At 37.1% G+C, this 26,297-nt stretch overlaps 1 protein-coding gene and 1 long non-coding RNA gene across 4 annotated transcripts in view; one reads left to right on the forward strand and one right to left on the reverse strand.

The window, feature by feature from the left end:
* Positions 1-364: 364 nt before the first annotated feature.
* LOC127861191 (persulfide dioxygenase ETHE1, mitochondrial-like) lies at positions 365-17,209 on the reverse strand. 2 transcript variants are annotated; one of them, XM_052399597.1, is made up of 7 exons: positions 16,827-17,209; positions 11,405-11,500; positions 8,922-9,107; positions 8,046-8,138; positions 5,281-5,370; positions 3,004-3,120; positions 365-1,765 (listed from the first exon to the last, which is right to left on the reverse strand). In XM_052399597.1, exons 2-7 carry the CDS (start codon positions 11,427-11,429, stop codon positions 1,722-1,724), a joined length of 555 nt encoding a protein of 184 aa, XP_052255557.1. In that variant the 5' UTR covers positions 11,430-11,500; positions 16,827-17,209; the 3' UTR covers positions 365-1,721. The 2 variants fall into 2 exon arrangements, with proteins under 2 accessions (XP_052255557.1, XP_052255556.1); XM_052399596.1 differs by having other exon boundaries at positions 11,405-11,549; positions 16,827-17,202.
* A 6,689-nt stretch (positions 17,210-23,898) lies between these two features.
* LOC127861210 (uncharacterized) overlaps positions 23,899-26,297 on the forward strand; it is a 52,837-nt gene continuing 50,438 nt past the window's right edge. For both annotated transcript variants that reach the window (XR_008040122.1, XR_008040121.1), the window contains exon 1: positions 23,899-24,291. This is a non-coding gene — a long non-coding RNA (uncharacterized LOC127861210). The remainder of the gene's footprint in view (positions 24,292-26,297) is intronic.

Here is a 26,297-nt window from a genome sequence, read left to right on the forward strand (position 1 = left end):
TATCATTATGTCATAAAACAACATTTTTCATCACTTTGACATAAAAAAAATCTGATGTAAAATATATGAACATATATGTTATATCAGATTGTTTTTTGTCAAAGTGATGAAAATTTTTATTTTGCGCGCCCAACACATGTGGTGTCAATGACCTATTTTAAAGTCACTGGTAATATTTTGGAAATTACAACCTGTCCAGATTTAAACATCATCATGCAATAAAATAATGCCAGAAATGTTGTTTCGCTGGAGCCAGGGTAATATTTTTTTCACAACACTTAGTTTACCTAAAATAACTTCATTACGAGCTGTCAAAATATATAACACATTAAATATGAATCATAATTGCATATGCAGTCAAATCAAAAATTGGTGTTTTTTATCATCTTTGTTAATGGACATGCATTACGTTCCTTTGGGACAGGAATTGGTTCCATAATAAAAGACAAGTTCAAATGTACATATGGTACATACATTGCATTTTTGTAAGACATGTGCACTCAATTAGAAATAAACAATACCCAAGAAAACAAATTCATGAATATTATAACATACATATAAGCACTTTTTATGCATGTAAATTAATCAAGAATAGCAAAACGAAATTCGTAAATTGTAAAATAGAACAAAAGCAATGGTAGATGTGTGTGAGCAAATTACAGCTAAAACTAAAGTTTAACAAGTAATGGTTCAACAACTTGTTACAAATGCTTTACTAATCGCAAAAAAAGAAAAGTCGACACTTCTTATTCATTTAAAGCAGGCCTTACAATGAACATCTTAAAAGTATCAGATTTCAGAAATGTACATAACAATATGTTCATATTTATATCTATTGTGAAATCAACACAATTTTGATATATATCAGAAATTATTTTTTTGGTCAAAGTGTTGACTAAAAACATGCTATTTTTACACTTGGCTATTTTTTTTACAATAAACAAAAGAAACCACGACTTTCAATTGGTATTTTTACAAACTGCTTATTTAGTTCCATTCACGCATCATTGACGATATAACCGGAAAATATGAGAGCAGATAAGGCTACCTATGTTTGATAATAAAACAAATGGGTTTTAAATAAGAACAGCAGTTTTTAATTGATGTTTCAACCAATTGCTACGCAAACATAATTAGCCTTGTTTTGGGAAAACTGGGCTTAATGCATGTGCATAAAATGTCGTCTCTGATAAGCCTTTAGGGTCCACACAGGCTAATAAGGGACGACACTTTCTAAATTTATGTATTTTTTTTTGTTTAAAGGAAGTCTCTTCTTAATGAAAATCCTGTTTAGACGGAAAGTGTTGTCCCCGATTAACCTGTGCGTACTGCACACGCTTATCTGAGACGACACGTTACGCACATGCATTTAGCCCAGTTTACCCAGAACAAAGATCAAATAATCTGGTAGGAGTTTAATTCTAGCCCAGTGTTTATATACAGATATTCTAGGACTGTACAGTTAGTTTACAGACATTACAGCTGAGCTGTATAAAATATGAATACCATTTGTATACTACACAAAACAAATCCATCACAAAATTAGTCAACTAAGTACACAAAAAGAAAGTCAGTTGAATTTCATGAGAGTGCATCACTCAATGGAGAGATGTAACCGAGGCAAGGTCAGCTGCAAGTCAATTTAGGGGCTTGCGCCCAAAACATCATCGCACAGGAAGATGTCTTCAAGTGGTCTCAAGCAAATGGAATGATTGGGGGTTTTACGGCTGAATTCCACAAAGTAAGTTTGCGGGCAAGGCCTTGTCTGAAAGGAAAATACAAATATGGTTATTTATCATATAATCATATGTAGACATTCTTACCAAAATAATGCAGTATTTTTATTATAACATACGAGCTTCCTGATAATACTACAATTTGTCTCAGCTTGAAATTCCATTTTTGTAGTATAATTATTTTGTTTAATATTATAAATGGCTAAGGTTACATTTCTTGTACTACTTTGTACAGCCAAAGAATCAATATTATGTCCTTTATCTATATCATTTGTATTGCTTCCGCTGGCTCAACATTTTCTTCAGACAAAATTACCAAAGAAAATAGCAACATTCCTTAAATTGGCCATTTTATGGGGATCAATGATAAAAAACATGTAGCCTAATAGACATTTCTTCAGTCAAATGTTCTAATATGCACCTTTGCAGGGCTTTTTTTCCTGTTTTTGTGAAGCGGCCTTGGCCCCCTCATTTTGTGAAAAAAATGAGACGCAAACTGTTCTAAATTTGAAAAAAAATAGCCACAAACTTTCTAAAATTGTAAAAAATTTAGTCGCAATCTTTTGGAAATTGTGAAAATTTGTGATGTGATCTACTTGAAATTGTGAAAATTTGAGTCACAAATTTCCCAACATTGTGAAACACATCCCTTCTCACAGAAAGAAAAAAAAGCCCTGCTTTGTTTTAAATATTTAAATGGCTTAGCATGTGACTACCACAAACAATGATTGGCTTATCATAACATAACAAATTTATATAAAATTGACAGACATGAAAACATTTATAAGACAAATGGCAGAATAAGCCCTTTTGTTCGCAGTAGTGTAGGGGATATGGTGTTGCCTAGCGATCAGGAGGCTACAGGTTCAATTCCCACTGTGGGAGCATTCTTTAGATTTCCCCCATAGACCCCAATTACTGGTTCAAGTCCCAAGAAACGGACTAGAGAGCGTTTCAAATAAGCCTTAGGCTTTCCATGCAATCAAGCTTAACCCTTTGCATGCTGGGTAATTTGTCATCTGCTAAAATGTCGTCTGCTGAATTTCTAAAATTAGCATTTTCTTCACTTTTTTTCAAAGAATACTATCAGAATAGCAAACAGTTTGGATCCAGATGAGATGCCACGTTCTGTGGCGTCTCATCTGGATCCAAACTGTTTGCAAAGGCCTTTAAAATCCGGTTCCAGCGCTTAAAGGGTTAAACAAATAGGTTTAAATTAAGCCCTATTGTTCCACAGAAGATTTTTGGGTAAGGCTATGTTCCTGACCTATCTGTTTCGGGTAAGGCAGGTTAAGGTTTGACATGATCTTTATGAACTCCTCCCGGGACTTTGTGAGTCGAGGGTTTAACTGCTTCTCTTCCGCGACTGTAGTCACCATTTGCCCTGAAACATTAAGTATCACGTGTGAATTGTACTGAATGTGTCTCGTTCTAGGAAAACGGGGCTTATTGTCCAGAAACATCATGTATCATGGGTGAAATGTACTGAATGAGTCTCATTCTAGGAAAACGGGGCTTATTGTCCAGAAACATCAAGTAAAATGGGTGAAATGTACTTAATAAGTCTTGTTCTAGGAAAACGGGGCTTATTGTCCTGAAACATCGAGAATCATGTGTGAACTGCACAGAATAAGTCTTGTTCTAGGAAAACGGGGCTTATTGGATGTGTGTAAAGTTTTGTCCCAGATTAACCTGTGCAGTCTGCAGTCCACATATTGAAATTATATTGCTCAGACCTACATCTATCCCGCCCAGATGAGCGGGCAAGCACTAATTTCTATCCCTGCCAGGTTCTTTTTTAATTGGCCATTCCAAAGTTATTACCAACGTTTAATCCTTTGCATGCTGGGAAATCTGTCATCTGCTAAAATGTCGTCAGCTGAATTTCTTAAATAAGCATTTTCTTCTATTTTTTTCAAAGAATACTATCAGAATAGCAAACAGTTTGGATCCTGATGAGACGCCACGTTTTGTGGCGTCTCATCTGGATTCAAACTGTTTGCAACGGCCTCCAAAATTCTGTTCCAGCACTGAAAGAGTTAATTCACTTCAAATGCACTCAGCACAAGCTGCTTCCCCTCACCCCAGCTTCTGCCCTTCCAAAACCCATAAAATTGTCACTTTGTTATACAAAATAACAAAACAGATCAAAAACTACTTAAAAAAATATTGTTTTTATAAATATATATACATGTATGCATATTATTTAAAAAAAATCGACTTACTTTTTTTGTTTTGTATTTGTGTATCACAAATAGACTATTTTAATGGTTTTTGTAGGGGGTATTATTTCAGCTTATTTTCGAGTGCCTGTGATTCATTTTAGGAGTTTTTGGAGTTTGTTTAACATTTTTCATGCTGTCCTTCACTCCTTTGTGTTAATGTGCAATTCAAGTGAACAGCTGAGGAGTGGTGTTAATTAACCCTTTACCACTTAGATAGTTATTTTAACCTTTTACCACTAGATACATATTTAATCCTTTACCACTTAGATACGTATTTTGACGCATTGGAAGTCTCTAAGAAAGTTTAACTGAATTAAAGACCTTTCTAACTAGATTCAAGTTTTAAAGCTTTCATTTTCAACCTAAGATGCTAATGAGTAAACGGCATTTAAACTGAACAGACAGGGAGTTACTCCTGTTTTATGGTGTTTGCAAATAGCAATTTTCACTTTGCTTCTAAGTAGGAAAAAGTTAAACCTGTATAAAACCCCAAATGCGAAGCTATTTCAAGGTGAGCCTGATATTGCTCCAGTGATTTTTGGGAACAATAATGGTACTTTTTGCAATTGGAAACAGTCTTTTTTACTCTTTGCAATTGGGAAACAGCCTGTAAGATGCTGTAATTTTGGGGAAAAAAACCTCACTGTATTCATTTGTTTTTCTCACACGCTTACAGCATGTTTAATTGTTGGACAACAATTGGTCCATTGCCATTAATAAATGACCAGTGTCTTAACCTTTGGCAATATTACTTTGCCATAAAAAAGGACCAGTGTTCAATAGTTGGGAAATTGGTCCTTTGCCATTTTAATGACAAGATCTCCCAAAACCCTGAAAATTGTCCATTTGTAAACATGTATAACTAAAAAAAAATCAACTAACTTTTTTTGCTGAGTGCCTGTAGAGTGAAGTGTACTGATTATAAACAAGAGTACCACATAATGGGTGCCACGCTCAGCTACGGGTGCAGTTTTGAATAAATTAAAGCTTGTCAGAATTATTTTTTTAATTATTTTTTTTAGAGGTCCCAGTGACCTTTGACCTTGTGACCTCAAAATGGATGTGGCGTGTAAAACTCATATAGGTGCATCTACATATGAAGTTTCAAAGTTGTAGGTGGAAGCACTTTGATTTTAGAGCCAATGTTAAGGTTTTAGCACGACGCGGACGGCGGACAACAAGATGAGCTTGCTATGAAAATACCTTGAGTTTTCTCCGAATACACCAAGCTAAAAATTTAAATGCAAAAAAGTTTTTCCAATCTACCGACCTAGTTTGATGAGAATTAAATGGAAACAATTACGCCCTTTTGGCCTTACCTGTGTAATCATGAGCCGGGTAAAGGCAGAAGTGATCTGGTAAACTGAGGATCTTCTTGTGAACAGAGTCGTACAAAGTCGCAGAGTTGCCTGTAAGACAGAGTCAGCAAATATACAGTTGATTCGCGCTCTAAAAAATGGGGCTTAATTCATGTACAACAAGCAAATTGGTTGAATTGATATCCCCGCCATTATACTTCTGGACACAAGATATGGCTCCGATCACACAAAAAAATCATTTTTTCAAAATACAAAGGGCCATAACTCCGTTATTATTCGATGGTGTACAATGCCATTTGGCGTGCATCATCCTCTTATCCATATATATATACTCATACCAAGTTTCAATGAAATCCGCCAAAGCACTTCCAAGATATGGCTTCGGACACAAAAGTGCCGGTCGGACGGACGGACGGAAAGACGGCAGGGGATAATAAGCGTCCTCCCAAATAAGCCTGTGCAATAATCACAGGCTAATCAGGGAAGAAACTTTCCAGTTTTATGGAATATTTGGTTTAAAGGAATTCTCTTCTAAATAAAAACCAGTCTAGGCTGAAAGTGTCGTCCCTGATTAGCCTGCGCCGACTGTATTAACCCATTTATGCCTAGCGTCCTGAAAAAAGGACATTGCAAACAGCGTAAACCCAGATGAGACGCCGCATGATGCGGCGTCTCATCTGGGTCTACGCTGTTTGCTTAAAAGGAATTTCTGTAAGAATTGTTCTAAATATAGAAATAAATATACTAGACATCCCTAATTTGGGAAATAAATTGATCCAATTTAGAAGGATGGGAGAGTCCACTGTGCATAAATGGGTTAAGCTCTGTTTTCACAGAGCAAACCTCATTTTACTGGCACACATGAAACGTGATCTCATTACATTTTGAGGGTTTTATTATACTGGGCCCAATTACTAAAATCTTCAGATTAATGTAAAGTTATTAACTTAGTTGAGACACATGTTAACTGTATATGTGCATTTCTAACATTACAAAATGTAAATGTATGTAAGAACTAACATGGGGTTTGAGAAATGCCTAATTGGCTGTTGTACACTCATGTAAAACTTTACAGTAGTGTACCCCTGGTACTCGCAAGTACACTACAATGTACCCTGGGAACAAGCATTACACTCTTAACACTTTACCACTGAGATATGTATTTTGACGCAATTGTGGTCCCTTAGAAAGCTATGTTTAATTAAAGACCTTTCTTACTCGATTCAAGTTTTAAAGGTTTCATTTCGTACCATTAGATACTGATGAGCAGCAAACAGCATAAAACCTGAACAGACTGTGATTACTTGCAGGCTGTTCAGGTTTTATGCTGGTTGCAAAAGCCATTTTCACTTTGCTTCTGGTGGGGGAAAGGATAAAAGGTACCCTGTCATACTCCAGAGTCCTTTTTAGTGCATTTTTTGTACCACAGGTACATTGCAGTATACTTAAGAGTACCCGAGGTACTTTTAAGTAATTACTGAAACAACAATGACCGATCAAGTTTAAGTAAAAGCACTTTCATTTCCTCAACAATATTTAACCATACATTAAGATCTGCTTTTTTCATTATTATTATAGAAATATCACTGCAACTTGAGACGTTGACAAATTGTTCTGCTCATGAAACCAACTTAAGCGTCTCCATGGCTTTATGCCAGATAGAGCTAAAATTAATGATTTGCCCCCTGTGAAAATGGGGTGGACTGCACAGGCTTATCAGGAACGACACTTGCCACCTAGGCTGGCTTTACGCTAAGAAGAGACTGCCTTTAACCCATTCCCACTTAGATACGGATTTTGACGTGTTTGTAGTCCCTTAGAAAGTTATTTTCAATTAAAGACCTTTCTTGCTAGATTCAAGTTTTTAAGGCTTCATCTCCAAACCTTAGATACTGATGAGCAGCAAACAGCATAAAACCAGAACAGACTGCGAGTTTAATACTCGCAGGCTGTTCCGTTTAATGCTGTTTGCACATAGCCATTTCCACTATGGCTCTGAGAGGAAAAGGGTTAAACAAAACAAGACAAAAAAAAAGCAAGAAGTGTATTCCATAAGCCTGTGCTGACTGCACAGGCTAATCTGGGACAATATTTCAGCACATGTATTAAGCCCCTCTTTCCCAGAGTGTGGCCAAAATAGCTTCAACCTTCCTAAGCTTCTTGAAAATCATGAACCAATGTATTAAATTCATGGATATGTCTACCTTTGATATCAACGAAAATTAATGTCCCACTAATGATAAAAATTTGACAGTAAATAAATTTAACCATTTCCCCCTTAAGAACTCAAGTAAAGTGAAAATGGCTTTTGCAACCAGCATAAAACCAGAACAGCCTGCTTATATATATATATATATATATATATATATTACTTGCAGTCTGTTCGGGTTTTATGCTGTTTGCTGCTCATCAGTAACTAAGGGTTGGAAATGAAGCCTTTAAAACTTCAATTAAGTAAGAGAGGTATTTACTTAAATGTAGCTTTCTTAGGGACTACAAATGCGAACAAACATGTGTCTAAGTGGTTTAGGGTTTAACCCTTACAGTGCGGGAACCGAATTGTGAAGGCCTTTGCAAACAGTTTGGATCCAGATGAGACGCCACAGAATGTGGCGTCTCATCTGGATCCAAACTGTTTGCTATTCTGATAGTATTCTTTGAAAAAAAAATCGAAGAAAATGCTAATTTTAGAAATTCAGCAGACGACATTTTAGCAGACGACAAATTTCCCAGCATGCAAAGGGTTTAACCAGTCTGACTCTGACCTTCTTGAAAGTCTGTCCGTCCGCATCCCTTGATGAGTATGGCATCCCCCGTGAACACCATGCCTTTCTCATGGAACACGAACGTCATACAGCCTGAAACATACAAGAGAGGATCATTTCAAAGGTTTTTGTAGTTTGTAATATTTTATTCTGAATGATCAAATTTATATTTAAAACAAGGGACAAAATTGTCACAAAACCAGGTTTTCATTGTGAAAAAAAATCTGATAAAGGGAGAAAACTCAAACTGAACTTTTGAAATGAACAAACAAAATTAACCCCCTTTGTAAGTTTTTTTTTTTTTTATAATCTATTTTTAGTCGTGGCGACCTTGACATTGGAGATATTGACATGATTCTTTCGTGCGACACACCGTCCCATGATGGTGAACAAATGTGCCAAATGATTTTAAAATCTCACAATGAATGACATAGTTATGGCCAGGACAAGCTCATTTATGGCCATTTTTGACCTTTGAACTCAAAGTGTGACCTTGACCTTGGAGATATCGACGTAATTATTTCGCGCGACACACCGTCCAATGATGGTGAACAAATGTGCCAAATGATTTTAAAATCTGACGATGAACGACATAGTTATGGCTCGGACAAGCTCATTTATGGCCATTTTTGACCTTTGAACTCAAAGTGTGACCTTGACCTTGGAGATATCGACGTAATTATTTCGCGCGACACACCGTCCAATGATGGTGAACAAATGTGCCAAATGATTTTAAAATCTGACAATGAACGACATAGTTATGGCCCGGACAAGCTTATTCCGCCAGCCCGCCAGCCAGCCAGCCAGCCCGCCCGCATTCGCCAATCTAATAACCAGTTTTTTCCTTCGGAAAACCTGGTTAATAAACAATCATACCATTAGTGTGACCAGGCGTGCTACGGGCCTCGATCTCGTATCTCCCGAACTTCACTTTATCGCCCTCGTGGAGTTGCACATCAGCCTTGGCCTTCCCGGCAGCGCTGATTGCGCTCCTGCACTCTGGTATCTTCTCCTTGATTAGCCCTGTGCCTGTGATGTGGTCGGCATGCACATGTGTGTTCACTGAAGCATGAAAGTGTTTGGTTAGTAGGTGTTACTAGTAACTGAGTGAAAGACTTTGGTTTCAGATTTTTCAGTTGAGCGAGAAAGTGTCATCCCTGATAAGCCTGTGTGGACGGCTAATCTGGCACGATACTTTTCGCACATTCATGAAGACCAGTTTTCTCAGAGCGCTCTTGCATCCAGGAATCTTTTCTTTGATCAGCCCTGTGCCTGTGATGTGGTTGGCATGCACGTGAGTGTTCACTGAAGCATGAAAGGATTTGGCTAGTGGGTATTTACTGAAGCGTGCAAGACTTTGGTTAGTGGGTGTTCACTGGAGCGTGAAAGACTTTGGTTTCAGATTTTCTAATTTGATCCTTGCTCTGGGAAACCAGGGCTTAAAGCACAGTGTAGTCCCAGATTAGCCTGTGCAGTCCCCTCACATGCACAGTGTAGTCCCAGATTAGCCTGTGCAGTCCCCTCACATTGCACAGTGTCATCCCAGATTAGCCTGTGCAGTCCCCTCACACTTATAAGGGATGACACTTTCCTCTTTTATTAAATTTTGCGCTTACAGGAAGTCTCTTCTAAACAAAAATATAGTCTAGCCAGAAAGTGTTGACCCCGATCAGCCTGTGCAGACAGCATATAGTCTAGCCAGAAAGTGTTGACCCCGATCAGCCTGTGCAGACAGCATATAGTCTAGCCAGAAAGTGTTGACCCCGATCAGCCTGTGCAGACAGCACAATAGTCTAGCCAGAAAGTGTTGACCCCGATCTGCACAGGCTGATCAGGGATGATACTTTATTCACATGCATTAGGCCCAGATTTCTCTGAGCACTCTTGCACTCTGGTATCTTCTCTTTGATTAGTCCCGTGCCTGTAATACGGCCTGAATGCACATGTGTGTTCACTGAAGCCTGAAAAACTTTGGTTAGTGTATGTTCACTGATGCATGACAGACTTTCATAAAGATTTATAAATTTCTTTCATTTTTTTAATGTAATAAGCATTTTTTAGCATTATGATTATTATAACTGTATAATCAAAGCTTGCCCTAAATTTTCATACGGAAGAACTTGCTTCAAGGAGTCGAATATTGGACATCTTTTGCATAGTTCTGTTTTTTTGCTTAAAATTAGAAATTTAATCAAGATTTTACTGGTTTTATAACATTTTAATGTAAACAAATACCTATACACCAAACTGAAAGAAACTTTAATGAATTGAGCCTTGTTCTGGGAAAACAGGTCTTAATGCATGTACGTTAATTATTGACCCAGATTCCCCTGTGCAATCTGCAGAGGCTTATTGGAGAGAAAACTTTCAACCCAGATCGGATTTTTGGTTGAAAAAGAGACTTCCTAAAAACAAAATATTCCAAAAAAAGGAAAGTAACGTTCCTGGTATCAAACCTGTGTAAACTGCACAAGCTAATCTGGAAGGACACTTCACGCACATGTATTAAACCCCATTTTCTCAAAGCAAGGCTTATATCCATGCCTTTTGTTTGCTCTATGTAACAGTATTTCAGACAAATGTCTAGAGAAATATTACACAAGGGGCTGCTCAACGAAGGGGCAGGGTGGTTACATTGACCTGTTCACAAAACAAATCAAATTAAACCTCACAATGAGAATATTGCTGTTTGATGCAATTGGGTAAAGTGTTGTCTTTCGTTTAATTTGGGTCCGGTAGGGACACATTCCCAGTAGAAAAAAAGTATATATTTTTCCTACATGGGACCTAAAAATTGAAAGTTTCCCAAAAAAGATTTTTTTTATAAATAATTCTTAACATTTCAATTATCTCCAAATCCAACTCTTTAAATTGAACCTTAGAAAATATCATAATGAAATAATTTGTATTATCCATTTAAAAGTATTTGTGAGCATAAATTCAACATCATTAATATGCCAACTTAAGTAAAAAAAAAGATGCAATATTTCCCAACCAAAGGGATCCAGCCCCATTTCTAAAATGGGGAAAAAAAACTGCTCCATATGAGAGCTTCAGTGCCATGTATGGTTTAAATATAATATACTATAAATGTTGTTTATATAAGCCGAGTTCAGGGAAAACGGGATTTAATGCCTGTGCAAAAAGGGTCATCCTTGATTAGCATGTCTGCACCGGCTAATCAGGAAAAACACTTAAAAGTTTAAGGGAATTTTTCATTTAAAGGAAGAATCTTCTTTATCTTTATATCATTCTTAGCAAAAATTCAGTTTATGCAAAAATTGTCATCCCAGATTAGCCTGTGCAAACTGAATTTGAGTAATTTTCCATCATGTTTTAACAACAGAGCCCTTTCCTACCTCCATATAAAAGCTTCAGTCCCATGTCTTTCACAATCTTCACGTCTCGGTCCACTGTTTCCAGGACTGGGTCGATCAGGATGGCTTCCTTTGTGTCTGGATCGGCAAGCAGATATGTGTATGTGAATGACTTGTATTCTAGCAACTGAAATGTGAAAGACTTGAATTCTAGCGACTGAAATGTGAAAGACTTGAAGTTGTATTCTAGCAACTGAAATGTGAAATTCATGTATTCTAGCCAGGTTTTTTTTTGGCCCGATTTTATAGTCCAAATTCGGCTATGTTCGTTCCCAATCCCAAAAAGTATACTTTTTTCCCAAAATGTGGCAAAAAATTCCCAATTGCAAAAAAAAAAAAAAAAAAAAATTTTTTTTTTTTTTTTTTTTTAAAGGGATCTTTTCACGCTTTGGTAAATTGACAAAATTGAAAAAAATTGTTTCAGATTCGTAAGTTTTCGTTTCAGTTATGATATTTGTGAGGAAACAGTAATACTGAACATTAACCATGCTCTAATATAGCCATTATATGCATCTTTTGACGATTTTAAAACCTAAAAATTATAAAGCGTTGCAACGCGAAACGATTGAATAATTTGGAGAGTTCTGTTTTTGTCGTTAAATTTTGTTAAACTACGAAGATTTCTTATATAAGGTATAAAATACGTCAAATGTGTACTCGGCGGAATAGCTCAGTAGGCTAAAGCGTTTTTACTTCAGGACTCTGGCAGGACTCCAGGGGTCACTGGTTCGAAACCTGCTCCGGGCAATGTTCTTTTCCTTTTTTTATTTTTTTTCTTGATTTTTTACTGAAGCTTTTACGATCCAGTGTTTACATTTATCAATATAAAGCATTTAATGAATAAGTTAAAAAAATGCCAAAATCTGTGAAAAGGCCCCTTTAAAGAAGTCTTATGTGTATTTTATCTCAAATTTAATTCAATTACAACTAATTAAGTATTATATGATTTTTTTTCTTTTAATTTGAATGATTATAAAGAGTTAAATCAAATTTAGTATTTCCCTAATCAGTGGACTTTTCGTGTGAAAAAAAGGTTAATGAATTTATTTTCCCAATTTCATGAAAATGCCGATAAAATTCCCAATTCCAAAGCCATGGGCTATCTTCCCAAAAAGTGGAAAAAAAACCTGCTAGCAACTGAAATGTGAAATACATGTATTCTAGCAAATGAAATGTGAAAAACTTGTATTCTAGCAACTGAAATGTGAAAAACTTGTATTCTAGCAACTGAAATGTGAAAGACTTGTATTCTAGCAACTGAAATTTGAATGCCTTGTATTCTAGTAACTAAAACAAATCAATTATGATATATTATGTTATAATTAAAATGTGTGATTTCCTTATATGGGTTTCACTAGCCTGTGCGATAAAAATGTGTGATTTCGAATTTGACTCCACTGCATGCAGACCTACTTTAAAATTATCAAGTTATAAATTAACATTATATATATTTAGCAACCCAAGGAAGCTATATATGGAAATACAATTAAACTTCTTTGAGCACATCAATTAATCTTGAAACAAAATGTAAACAAACTTAGAAAGTCAATGCAGAGGTCCAGATTATGATAAGATGTGAATCTGCATAAAATGTGCATAGAAATTATCTTACTTAAGGCAGGGGGGGTTTCTTGGCTGATTTGATAGAAGTTATTCGGTGATATTCCCAATGGCAAAAGTTTGTCCCCTATATTCAATTCTCAAATTCGCCAGTGCTTTTTTTTCACCACTTTGGGAATGGAGATGGGTCTCTTTGGGTTGGGAAAAATCGCGGCGTTCAGACCAAAATTGGGAAATTACTGTAGTTGTTTTTTTCTAACAAATGCTTCAAACATGAGAATTAAAATGTTTTAAATATTAAATTTAAAAAATGTGTAACTTGTAGAGCTTTATTGGAATTTAACTAAATATTGTTGATACACTTCTTTTTTGAAAGCTTCAATTGGGAATCAATTTTTAGGTCCAAATGGTGTTAGATACAATAATACATTTTCATAATTCAAAGTAAACTGATGCACAAAAAATCCCAAAATGGAATGAATCATAAGAGAGTTCTTTCTAAAAAAAATTTTTTTTTTAAACTTCTTGAGGGGATTTTTTCTACAAAATTGGGGAAAAATATAATAATACACTTGTTTTAGGGGAATGGGGCCGAATATCGGCCCTGAAATTGCCATAAAAAATCACTGTACTTGTGCATAAAGTGTCATCCCATATTAGCCTGTGCATTTTTCACAGGCTAATCAGAGTGTCAGACTTCACAGGCTAATCAGAGTGTCAGACTTCACAGGCTAATCAGTGTGTCAGACTGCACAGGCTAATCAGAGTGTCAGACTGCACAGGCTAATCAGTGTGTAAGACTGCACAGGCTAATCAGAGTGTCAGACTGCACAGGCTAATCAGAGTGTCAGACTGCACAGGCTAATCAGTGTGTCAGACTGCACAGGCTAATCAGTGTGTCAGACTGCACAGGCTAATCAGTGTGTCAGACTGCACAGGCTAATCAGAGTGTCAGACTGCACAGGCTAATCTGGGATGACACTTTACCCACATGCATTAAACCCTGTTTTCACAGACACAGACAGCAGCTCATATGATATCGTAAGATTACCGTAAGTCGACCATGACCTAATTTCGACCACTTTGTTTACATTAATTGGACAACGTCAAACGCAAGCGTTCGGAGTATTTTGAAAATAATTATCAACATAAAATAAGAGCAGATGTGACACTTCTACTAAATATGGTCTATCAAACAAAATATTATAGATAGATCTACTAACGTAAAAAATGATACAGTAAATTTATTGAAAAGAAGATACTCGAGTAAATAGAATATACAAATTACAAAATAAAATTAAAGACTTAATTAAAATGCTCAGTAGATCTACACCAGTAGTTGCAATAAGGCCAAAAAAATAAATAGTCTTGGTTCAGGGAACCCGACCGACCCTATTTTTTGCCCCCGACCCTAACGATTTTTTTGGTCCATGGAAAAAAATCTGATGGCGAAAATGCTAAAATCTCGTAAAATTTCATTGAAAACAGCCACCAATTAAACCTGGATTGGTTTTCTATATTTTTCTCTTTGTTTCAATGAAAGTGTTCGCAATTTGAACAGTGAACAATAACCGGTATGCACGTGTATACGAGACATCGCTTGACCTTATTGTTATTGAAGTGCGCATGCTAGCTGGCCAATCAACATTGAGCTCGCTTACACATGAAATGATGTTGTTAAATGAAATGTAAAAATGGGTGGAGCTATGGAGTAATATTCGGTCATTCATGCGCAGACACTGTGCACTTTGAATACACAGTTAATATTGTCGTCTGCAAACAAAATAGCGGCCGGTCGCAAATGTCGTATTATTAAAGATTAAAAATGAAAAGAAGCGTGACAATATTTTAATTATTTCCAAGCTGTCTATTGATCTGAATTTAAAAGTGATAATTAAATAATTAGTTCTATGTCGATGATGTTACAACTTTCTGCCAATTTCCGATCGAAATGAAAAGATGATAATTAATTAATTTGTTTGTTTTACTCGCACACTATGCTAACTGACAGCAGCGTATTTTAATCAAATAAAAATGTGAAAAACACGCGCGGTTTAATTTTAATTAACATTTCAAATTTTTAACACATAGGAAGAGTCATTCATCTACACTACTATAAAAATGGAAGTAACCACTTTGTCTCTAATGTCGCTAACATGGCGTCTTTAACCTTAAAGCGTTGTTGGACGAAAAAGAGTCATAACAAAAAAAAATAATTAAAACACAAAACACTAGAACAAAGAGTCATGGAAACTTGACCACAATTGGCTTCGCTTTGATAATGAATCAAAATCAATGTACTGTGACGCCCTTAGCCTGTACAAACCAATAGCAACATTCAAATTTATGTACACTGCTCACTTCCTGTGCGATGCGCTCAAACCCATTGCCATTTTATCAAAAAATGTACCAGAAGAAAGACTTGTGCTATTCTGAGGTTACCCTCCTTTTGACAGCCACTATTCAGACTCTTGAGCACCTGTCGGAGACTAGGTCAGGTCTCATGATGAAAAAAATTCTGAAGGTCACACCCCAAACACCAGAGACTCATAAAGATGGCTTGTTCACTTTTGAATATGAAGGTCACACTATCACAGACAGACAAAGAAAAAATGGTTGGCTAAAAGAAATTTTGGGCCAGCGCTAGCCCTGAAGAAGTGCATAAAGAGCTAGGAATATTGAATAATATACAACGACTAAATACCACATGTGCAATATTAATCATTTGGTCAGTGTTTAAACAATCATGGGTGCATTAACTGACCCTTTTTCACCCTGAAATCAGTCGACTGGTAAAAAAAAAAAAAAAAAAAAAAAAGAAAAAACCTACCTACCCTCCTACATTTTTCTGGCCATGTTCCCTGAACCAAGACTATTTTTTTTTTTGGCCTAATTCAACTCTCAGCTCAATAACCCAAAGGGTCCCAGAGCCGCCATAGCAAACAAGATGTGTTTGTGAAACACAATGTCCCCCTATATGATGTTTGACCTTGTAGGATGACCTTGACCTTGTGAAGGATGACCTTGACCTTTCACCATTCAAAATGTGCAGCTCCATGAGATACACATGCATGCCAAATATCAAGTTGCAATCTTCAATATTGCAAAAGTATTCATAAAATAAGCGATTTGGGCCACATATATGTGACCTCTGACCTTGAAGGATGACCTTGACCTTTCACCACTCAAAATGTGCAGCTCCATGAGATGCACATGCATGCCAAATATCAAGTTGCTATCTTCAATATTGCAAAGGTATTTATAAAATAAGCGATTTGGGCCACATATATTTGACCTCTGACCTTGAGGGATGACCTTGACCTTGACCTTTAACCACTCAAAATGTGCAGCTCTATGAGATATACATGCATGCCAAATATCAAGTCGCTATCTTCAATATTGCAAAAGTATTCATAAAATGAGCGATTTTGGCCACATATATTTGACCTCTGACCTTGAAGGATGACCTTGACCTTGACCTTTCACCACTCAAAATGTGCAGCTTCATGAGATACACATGCATGCCAAATATGAAGTTGCTATCTTCAATATAGCAAAAGTTATTGCAAAATGTTAAAGTTGGCGCAAACAGACAGACCAACAGACAGACCAACAGACAGGGCAAAAACAATATGTCCCCCACTACTATAGTGGAGAAATAAAAAATATGAAAGGCTCAGTGAGTCCGTTTATATGGACTCACTAAGAACATCAGAAGCCTGGGTCAAGCAGCATCCTTGGTCCGGTGATAACAGAAAGCCAAAGTTCTCGTGCTAATGGAACACGATCGTGCAATAACCACATCCGGTATGAATACGTTCTGAAATTAACACTGCTAGTTTACCTGACGAAAGATCAAGTCCTTGTCTTTTCCAGCGAACGACGCCATCGTTTTAGCGGCTTGATCAACAAACTGTCTGTACATAGAACGTTTCTGGGAGCAAAGCACAATTTTCCCGTTTCCTTGGCTGAGCGCGTGAAATTTCCTGACACACCAACTCAGTCGGGTACTTGAAACAGTTCTTCCGATCGCTAGACATCGATTTAGCGTAGACACTGTTGCTGTCATTGCTTTATTAAGGTTTTTACAGCTGTTGAACTCACGTTTATAGTTTAATCCTCTAGTTTATAGTCAATGAACGAAACACAATGTAAACACCGGTTTTTACCGGCTGTTTTGACAAGTGCGCATGTCGGTCAAGGTCACAGTTGTGAAAACGTGAGGTCAACTAAAAAACCATAAACTTTAAAAAGGTAAAACAAACAAGAAAAGTGGGACCCACTTTTAAACTGGGCGTATTTCGTCATTAAAAAGCGAAGATAAAATTGGTATTTTGATATGTAAACTTTATCTTTTAGATATATTTGGGCGTACATGCATTGTATTTTGTAATGTAGTGTGTTTTCGCGATGTCAACAATGACGAAAGAGCTATAAATACATATGATACATTGTTAGATCTTTGCAATGACGGAGCATTTTTTTTGCTGTAAATTTACTTCATTACTAGTGTGATGCCATAAATCCGTAATAAAAATGTATAATATATACATAGGAAATTGTAATACATTGCAAAGTATTTGGCTAAAATGTACTTGGAAACCTTTTGCAGAGAATGTATGAAGTTTACACCACAGGCAGCAGTATCATAAATTTGCCCCCCCCACCTATTGTGTATGGTTTGACTTTTCATCAACGAATATTGACAAAAATACACAGTTTGAAAAAATAACCCTCGTATAGTTATTATATATACACAAGGTATGAAACGCACTATATCAGTCTTCAAAATCAGCACACGCCCGATCGCCCGTGGCGAGTAAAATAACTGCCAGGAACATGCAAAAATTCATGTTTGTGGCCCGCCGGGCATGTACATTATTGAAGCCAATTAACAGCTTATAAAAAAAATCGTAAGCGGTTCTTCATATTTGCAGATCTATTTTTCAATTTTGCGAACAAACACCTTTCCGTAAGTTGTAAAACAATGAAATTCAATTGGTTTAACAACACACACCTGCTTGCACACATCATCGTTATTGTTTTTGACTGATGCAGTTCGGTCACATTCGGTTCTTATCGACGGTTTGTCTAGACATTAATCGAGAAGATGCTTTTTGAATCGATCATTACAATCAGGTAATACGCTTCCGTTTTTGTCAATGTAAACAAATGTCATTGTCGACATAGAGGCTATGCAGTATCTTAGGTATGTTGATGGGGCTAAGCCCCATAAAGCACTTCCAAAATAGAAAATTGACAATGATTTAGAGAAAAAGGAAGCCAAGAAATGGTACGAGGACACCAGAGAACGCTCTTTTCAAGAGCACTGGTGTAACGATCGACCGTCTTAATTCTAGTGACTGATTAGATGTAGTTGTATTCACTACTATTGAAACAAATGCTCTGCTTTACTATGTGTAGCATGTAAGTGTTAAAATGTTGTGATTTGTTATAATTTTGGTTAAAAAAAAGTTTGGGCATGTAAAAAATATGTTGGGCATGTAAAAATTCTTAAGTAACTTGCCCGACTGGCATGTAACTTTTCAAAGCTAATTTCGAAGACTGCTATATGCCTATTGCTGAAAGATTGTGGAACACTGGACGTCACGTCATCGAAAACACACATGTTCCCATGCAGTTGCCGACAAAATCCAACTGGATTGGTTAAAAGACAGTAAAAGCAACGTGATTACACAACTAACCGATCTTCTGCTCGGCTAAAAACTTAAATATTCACTTTAATTCGACTTTCTCGCTACATGTCTGTGTTTTGCTGTCATATTTTTTCGATCAAATACTTGTTCTAAAACGCAATATCATTGGCCAACACAATTAGAACAACCAACCAGATGACGCGGGGGGGGGGGGGGGAATTTTTGATACTGCTGCCTGTGGTTCACACAAAATAACTCTGTGCTTAAGTATTCTGACAGCTCAAAATTTGATCTCAACCCTGATATTTTCTAGCACGGGATGCTTTTCAAAGTGGATTGAAATTCCTGCCTACATTTTGTTAAAAATTTGTGTTGTTTTTTAGAGGTTCCAAATCCGCATCCTTTTTCGATGGACAGCGAAGTTACACGGGACGGTCGGCTTATGGACCTCATAGATGATGAATGGAGAAAAGACAAACTCCCAGAAGAAGACATCGCAGTGCCCCAAATGGAGTTACCAGAAATTGAACCCGAAAATGGACCCACGACGGAAACGTTGAAGGAGCAAGAACAAAAGTGGAGTGACTTGGCCTTGACTTCCCTCCATGACCAACCTCCACCATCAACCAGCTCGCACTGACATTTTTTTTAATTTGTTCTTTGCAGGGCTCATTCTGCCTTTTGCCAAAATAGCTAATGGCTACAATTAAACAAATTTGGCTAAAGAATTTTAGTTTTGGCCAGAACATTTAATTCATTTTTTTTTCAGCCAAAATGAAAGATTTTTGAGAAATGGAGGAAAAAATGGCTTTATAAATTTTTGAGACATTGGATTTTGAACTCCATAGACATGTACGGGCGAGTGTTTTCACACTGACTCCATGGACAAGCCTAAAACCTCCAAGAAAATTGAAAAGTAACTTGAACTTGATGTTGACTTTAATGCACGACCAACCAGCCCCATATACCACATTACCAGCTTGCACTGAAATTAGTTACAAAATGAGTCTTGCTCTGAGAAAACAGGGCTTAATGCTTGTGCGTAAAGTGTAGTCCCAAATTAGCCTGTGCAGTCTGCACAGGCTTATGAAGCTATGAGGGACAACATGTTAAGCTTTAATGGAATTTAATGTTTAAAGGACACTTTTCTGAATGGAAATACAATAAAGGGGGAAAGTGTTGTCCTTTATTAGCCTGTGCACACTCCACAGGCTAATCTGGGATGACATTTTGCGCATATGCATTAAGCGCCTTTTTTCCAGAGCTCGGCACAAATGTACTTTGGATTGTTGTATCATGTACAGGACATTGTTCATACTAAGTACTCAGACTAGCCCAACACCTCAGAGCCTATTGAAAAGTAGCTTGAACTGGTAGATGTTAAGACTTGTAGAAAAGGGATAGAAGTTTTACTATGTTCGTATGTTTATTTGAATGTGTAATGTTTAAATACTGATAAGAGTGTTTGTTATTTGCTTTAGACTTTGAATGTGTAATGGTTCAATACTGTTAAGACTTGATGCCATTTGCTGTGGACTTTCACTGTCAAATCAGACAGCTGAAGGTTGAAACATTTTTTTTAGTGTCCTTGTGTGCAGCAACATTGATCCCAGCAACTTTGCTCTCACTGCCATTACTTTTACTGCCATTAAAAACACAAATTAGCTGATCTCTGGGAAAATAGGGCTTAATTTAGCCAAGCTCTGGGAAATGGGGCTTAAAGGCTCTATAAATGTGACGATCAGTAATTATTTACCGATTTTAAAATATTTTTTCCATATTTTTTTATAAAGGTTATCAAAAAACAATATATATATATATATATATATATATATATATATATATATATATATATATATATATATATATATGCTATTGGACATTACCATAAAATATGAGCAATACAACTTGTTTTGAGCTAAAAATACAGTGTTCTCCAAGTCAATCGTGTTTACAAACAATCGGTTTATTTACAATGCTGTTTACTTGGGAAAGTGAAAGTGACTCAGGTCACCAAAAATACAATTATATCGTTGATTTTCAACGTTTTCTGATATCACTCACAATGTAGGTCTCTTCTAAATGGTTAAAACGTTTGTAGTGATCTAATAAGTTACTTTCTGCTGGTAAAAAGTTGTTTAAAATAGAATTAAAATTGAATGTTATTTCGGCTATTTTAGCATACGCAAAGACCTATAGATAACATATATTCTATAGGTCTTTGGCATACGTCACCTCTTTGGGGCTACACATCACGTTAGTTGCAAAGTTGTAAACATTTCTTCTAATAATGAAACGGGTATATCTTCCAAAATTCTTGACATCCTTGCACTTAAGCTGTGTTATTAGCATTTCTTATGCAAGAGTAACTGAAATCCGGTAAAAATTAGACCAGTTTATATGCATAATACTGGATTTGTCACCTTTATAGGGCCTTTAATTAAGCCTAGCTCTGGGAAAATGGGGCTTAATGTAGCCTAGCTCTGGGGAAAATGGGGCTTAATGAAGCCAAGCTCTGGGGAAAATGGGGCTTAATGAAGCCAAGCTCTGGGAAAATGGGGCTTAATGAAGCCAAGCTCTGGGAAAATGGGGCTTAATGAAGCCAAGCTCTGGGAAAATGGGGCTTAATGAAGCCAAGCTCTGGGAAAATGGGGCTTAATGTAGCCGAGCTCTGGGGAAAATGGGGCTTAATGTAGCCGAGCTCTGGGGAAAATGGGGCTTAATGAAGCCAAGCTCTGGGAAAATGGGGCTTAATGAAGCCAAGCTCTGGGAAAATGGGGCTTAATGAAGCCAAGCTCTGGGAAAATGGGGCTTAATGAAGCCGAGCTCTGGGAAAATGGGGCTTAATGTAGCCGAGCTCTGGGGAAAATGGGGCTTAATGTAGCCTAGCTCTGGGGAAATGGGGCTTAATGAAGCCAAGCTCTGGGTAAATGGGGCTTAATGAAGCCAAGCTCTGGGAAAATGGGGCTTAATGAAGCCAAGCTCTGGGAAAATGGGGCTTAATGAAGCCAAGCTCTGGGAAAATGGGGCTTAATGTAGCCTAGCTCTGGGAAAATGGGGCTTAATGTAGCCTAGCTCTGGGGAAAATGGGGCTTAATGTAGCCGAGCTCTGGGGAAAATGGGGCTTTATTTAGCTGAGCTCTGGGAAAAATGGGGCTTAATGTAGCCTAGCTCTGGGAAAATGGGGCTTAATGTAGCCTAGCTCTGGGGAAAATGGGGCTTAATGTAGCCTAGCTCTGGGGAAAATGGGGCTTAATGTAGCCTAGCTCTGGGGAAAATGGGGCTTAATGTAGCCTAGCTCTGGGGAAAATGGGGCTTAATGTAGCCTAGCTCTGGGGAAAATGGGGCTTAATGTAGCCAAGCTCTGGGGAAAATGGGGCTTAATGTAGCCGAGCTCCGGGGAAAATGGGGCTTTATTTAGCTGAGCTCTGGGGAAAATGGGGCTTAATGTAGCCGAGCTCTGGGGAAAATGGGGCTTAATGTAGCCTAGCTCTGGGGAAATGGGGCTTAATGAAGCCAAGCTCTGGGAAAATGGGGCTTAATGTAGCCTAGCTCTGGGAAAATGGGGCTTAATGTAGCCTAGCTCTGGGGAAAATGGGGCTTAATGTAGCCGAGCTCTGGGGAAAATGGGGCTTAATGTAGCCTAGCTCTGGGGAAAATGGGGCTTAATGTAGCCTAGCTCTGGGAAAATGGGGCTTAATGTAGCCTAGCTCTGGGGAAAATGGGGCTTAATGTAGCCTAGCTCTGGGGAAAATGGGGCTTAATGTAGCCTAGCTCTGGGGAAAATGGGGCTTAATGTAGCCTAGCTCTGGGGAAAATGGGGCTTAATGTAGCCTAGCTCTGGGGAAAATGGGGCTTAATGTAGCCTAGCTCTGGGGAAAATGGGGCTTAATGTAGCCTAGCTCTGGGGAAAATTGGGCTTAATGTAGCCTAGCTCTGGGGAAAATGGGGCTTAATGCGGATGTTGAAGTGTCTTCGAAGATTAGCCTGTGCAGTCTACACAGACTAATCAGGGATGCATTTATAAGCCAGTGTTTGTTTCCCCATTTTGGAAATGTGGCTGGGTTCCTTTGGATTAGGAAAAGATTGCGTGGTTTTTACCAAAATTGGAAAATCAGTAGGGTTTTTTGCAAACAAATGCGTCAAAAATGAGAATTTAAGTGTTTTAAATATAAAATTAAATAAAGTGTAACTTGTAGAGCTGAATGGGATATTAACTTAATATTAATGTAATAAAAATAAAAATTGAAACCTGCAATTTGGATTTTTTTTACCCTATTTGGGAAAAATATATACTTTTTTCCATTTGCCCCGATTTTGAACAAAACAAAACACTGTATGCAAAGAACGTGCGTCTGGTTAGGTTGATAAAGCTCTATCAAATGTGGCTTCGTTTATATGCATGCGCCCATCCATCTATGTTCGCATCTGTCCAAGCTTTTCAACGGTCGCAGTGGTGTAGTGGATATGGTGTCCGCCTTGAGATTGGGAGGTCAAGGGTTCGATCCCCAACTTGGGAACGTGCTTTAGATCTACCCACATACAGTAGTCCCAGGAAACGGACCCGTAAGCGTTTCAAATACGCCATGAGGCATTCTATGCAATCAAGCCACAAAAAAATAGGTTTAAACGAAAGCTTGACAAAACTGTTAGTCCGCCATTCATTACGCAGCTTAACGTTCATAACTTAACCATTTAAATGTTCACCGTGCAGTGATAGCGTAACGCACACCAGACCTGTGTTTCTAGGTGAAAGATCAAGGTCACATGTTAATGTCAATTTTCACATTGGGCATCAAGTAGGCTGAGCAGACTGTTATTTATTTTATCATTCATCGTACACTTTTACTCAGAATAACTGTTGAGGGCATTTGAATATTGACGTCATGAGAATTAACTGGCCAGAAGATATCATGCGCAAATAATTACTTGTTGAGGAATTCATATGTTTCGTGTACTCTTAAAAGCAGCGCTTGTACAAATAAGTATAAATATATCGACCGTGATCTGTGAAAAGGGGGTTTAATGCATATGCGTAAAGTTTCTTCTGTGAGAAGCCTGTGCAGTCTGCACAGTTTAATAAGGGACGACACTTTCCGCCCAAACTGGATTTTTGATAAGAAGAGACTTAATTGAAACGAAAAGTATCATCACAGCGGAAAGTGTGGTCTCAGATTAGCCTGTGCGGATTGCACAGGGTAATCTGGGACGACCCTTTACGCACATGCATTAAAGTCCCTTTTCACAGAGCATGGCTCATATATATTTTTTAATGCGCATAATGCGTACATTGCATAGTTGCGATTTCTGCAACTGCTTAATACCACTGATTTACGAAACAATGAAGATAATAGTTATACATTCGAGAAGAAAATAATGCCGTTATTATTATAATGTATGTATAATACCGGTATTTATAATGCCACTCACATGACGTCAATCACATGACGTCACAGTTATAAACGTGTCACGTGATACTGAATTTACGTTGTTACTGTTAGCCACGAGGTTAATGTTTTGCACGGCAACGGAACAGAGCGGACTTGTACTTAAATGGATCTTGGACGTTTTGAGTTAAGCTATTATTATGTACACGAGTTTAGAAAATATTGAACTGAAATATCCATTATTCAGTGACAGAAGATGTAGAAGGTACGAAATTTAAGAATGATTTTTAATATATGTATTTATTTTTCAATTAATGTTAAATTGTATTTAGTGAATACTTTATCAGGAACGGCGGATATATTCAAGTCCCAATGCTATTGTGGAGCCCGTCTTTTTTTTAATTAAACATTTTAGGTTAAATTTAAGTTGCGGTATTTTTTTAGTTATGTACTCACGCCGGTAATGCGGATACTTTGATAACGGATGGCACTTTGATAACAGAGAACAGAGAACAACAAAAGCTACGCGCGAGAGGTGAATTCTTCAGGTTTTTCGAATTTATTTTCTTCTCATTGGGTTTTCGGACACGGACCATTGTTTGGCCGATTAATGGTAATGATATTTCGTAAAGCGGAGAAAGAAATTTGCGGAAAAAACTGTTGATAATATAAAAAAAAACGATACAATTCCATTGAAAAAAGAACAAAATGTATAATAAGTACACATTTCAACAAAATAAAAATACTTAGAAATACATAAAGAACGTGTTCACTATTCCAATTAAAAGATCTAATGTATATTAATGTTACAACATCTTAACTTTGTAGTTTACTGACGTATTTGAGGAATTTTCAAATTTTACAGTCAGATGCCACATTTTCATGGACGCTTCTTTAGTCGATCATCTTAATAACAATGGCACTTCTGTTCCCGATTACCCGACACTTTTTTAACAGATATGATACACACTTTTTAGTTAACCAGAAATGGAAAATTCGCTGTTGAAAACAGTGAGAGAAAGCAGGTAATAAATTGTTTTTCATGGCATATTCAATTAAGACAAAACATCTCGGGGATTAAAATCTGACCATCATTTCGTGAAGTTTAAATTTATTTGTCTAATATCGATTGTAACGCTGAAGCTTACATATATTCCTCTCGATGTCTGATTCTTTGGTACTACACCGGTATTCTCGCCGGTCTCCAACATTTCAGAGTGCCAGATTTGTTAAAAGTCTGTGTCAGATTTGTTAAAAGTCTTCATTATTCGACGTGTCCGTTATCAAAATGTATACAACATCATGCATACCACATTAACCCATTTATGCCCAGTGGACTCTCCCATCCTTCTAAATTGAATCAATTTATTTCCAAAATTAGGGGTGTCAAGTATATTTATTTCTATATTTAGAATATTTCATAAAGAAATTCATTTTAGCAAACAGCGCAGACCCAGATGAGACGCCGCATTATGCGGCGTCTCATCTGGGTCTTCGCTGTTTGCAATGTCCTTTTTTCAGGACGCTAGGCATAAATGGGTTAAAAACCTACTCTTTCTTCGTTCTTATTTTATAGAACATTATCAAAATTTCAGTATTTTAAGCACAGTAATCAATCTACGTGCTGGAATATCAAACACCTTGGTAAGAATGGTAACAATATAAATAAATGTATTTCGAGCACAAGATAAAACTCGGATATCACAGTGCCCAATTTGTGTAGAGTCTCTGTCATTTGATGTGCTCTTTTTCGGGAGTCGAATTGTCTACAAAATCATGCATACCTCTTAATAAAATATGCTCTACCTTCGTTTATATTTCATTGAGCACTATCAAAATTTCAATATTTGAGGACAGTTATTACTCTACAACCTGGAATAGCAAACACTGCTTTGCAATATTTATAAGTATGTTTACTTTGTTGAAATAGGTACTGATCATCCAGTTTATGCTGTTTTCCGATGGAATGTTCTCATATTTTGACAAACATCTACCATTCTTCCTTGAAATTCTTCCTCCATAATACAAAAGGATCCATTAATCAACTCCACCCTGTACCGTGTCTCAAACATTAAAATTAATGACAGACTTGAAAAAACTAAAGAACTTGTATTTCGCGCGAAGCTTTTGTTTTTATCTGTTATCGAAGTACCGTCCGTTATCCATGTATCCGCATTACCAGCATGGTACTTGAGCTCGATTGGTCATTATTGGCTCGGGAACTAATTACATGTACCCCGGATACTCTTAAGTATGTTTACATGTACCCCG

Source organism: Dreissena polymorpha, chromosome 15 (assembly GCF_020536995.1).
Source record: "Dreissena polymorpha isolate Duluth1 chromosome 15, UMN_Dpol_1.0, whole genome shotgun sequence".
NCBI classification, from domain to species: Eukaryota; Metazoa; Mollusca; class Bivalvia; order Myida; family Dreissenidae; genus Dreissena; species Dreissena polymorpha.

Coding starts and splice junctions, on each gene's coding strand:
- LOC127861191 (XM_052399596.1), bottom strand. CDS start 17,051: ATGACAGCAACAGTGTCTACGCTAAATCGATGTCTAGCGATCGGAAGA. Junction 5,371..8,045: donor ACGGACAGACTTTCAAGAAG/GTCAGAGTCAGA, acceptor TCTGTCTTACAG/GCAACTCTGCGACTTTGTAC. Junction 3,121..5,280: donor CCCGGCTCATGATTACACAG/GTAAGGCCAAAA, acceptor TTAATGTTTCAG/GGCAAATGGTGACTACAGTC.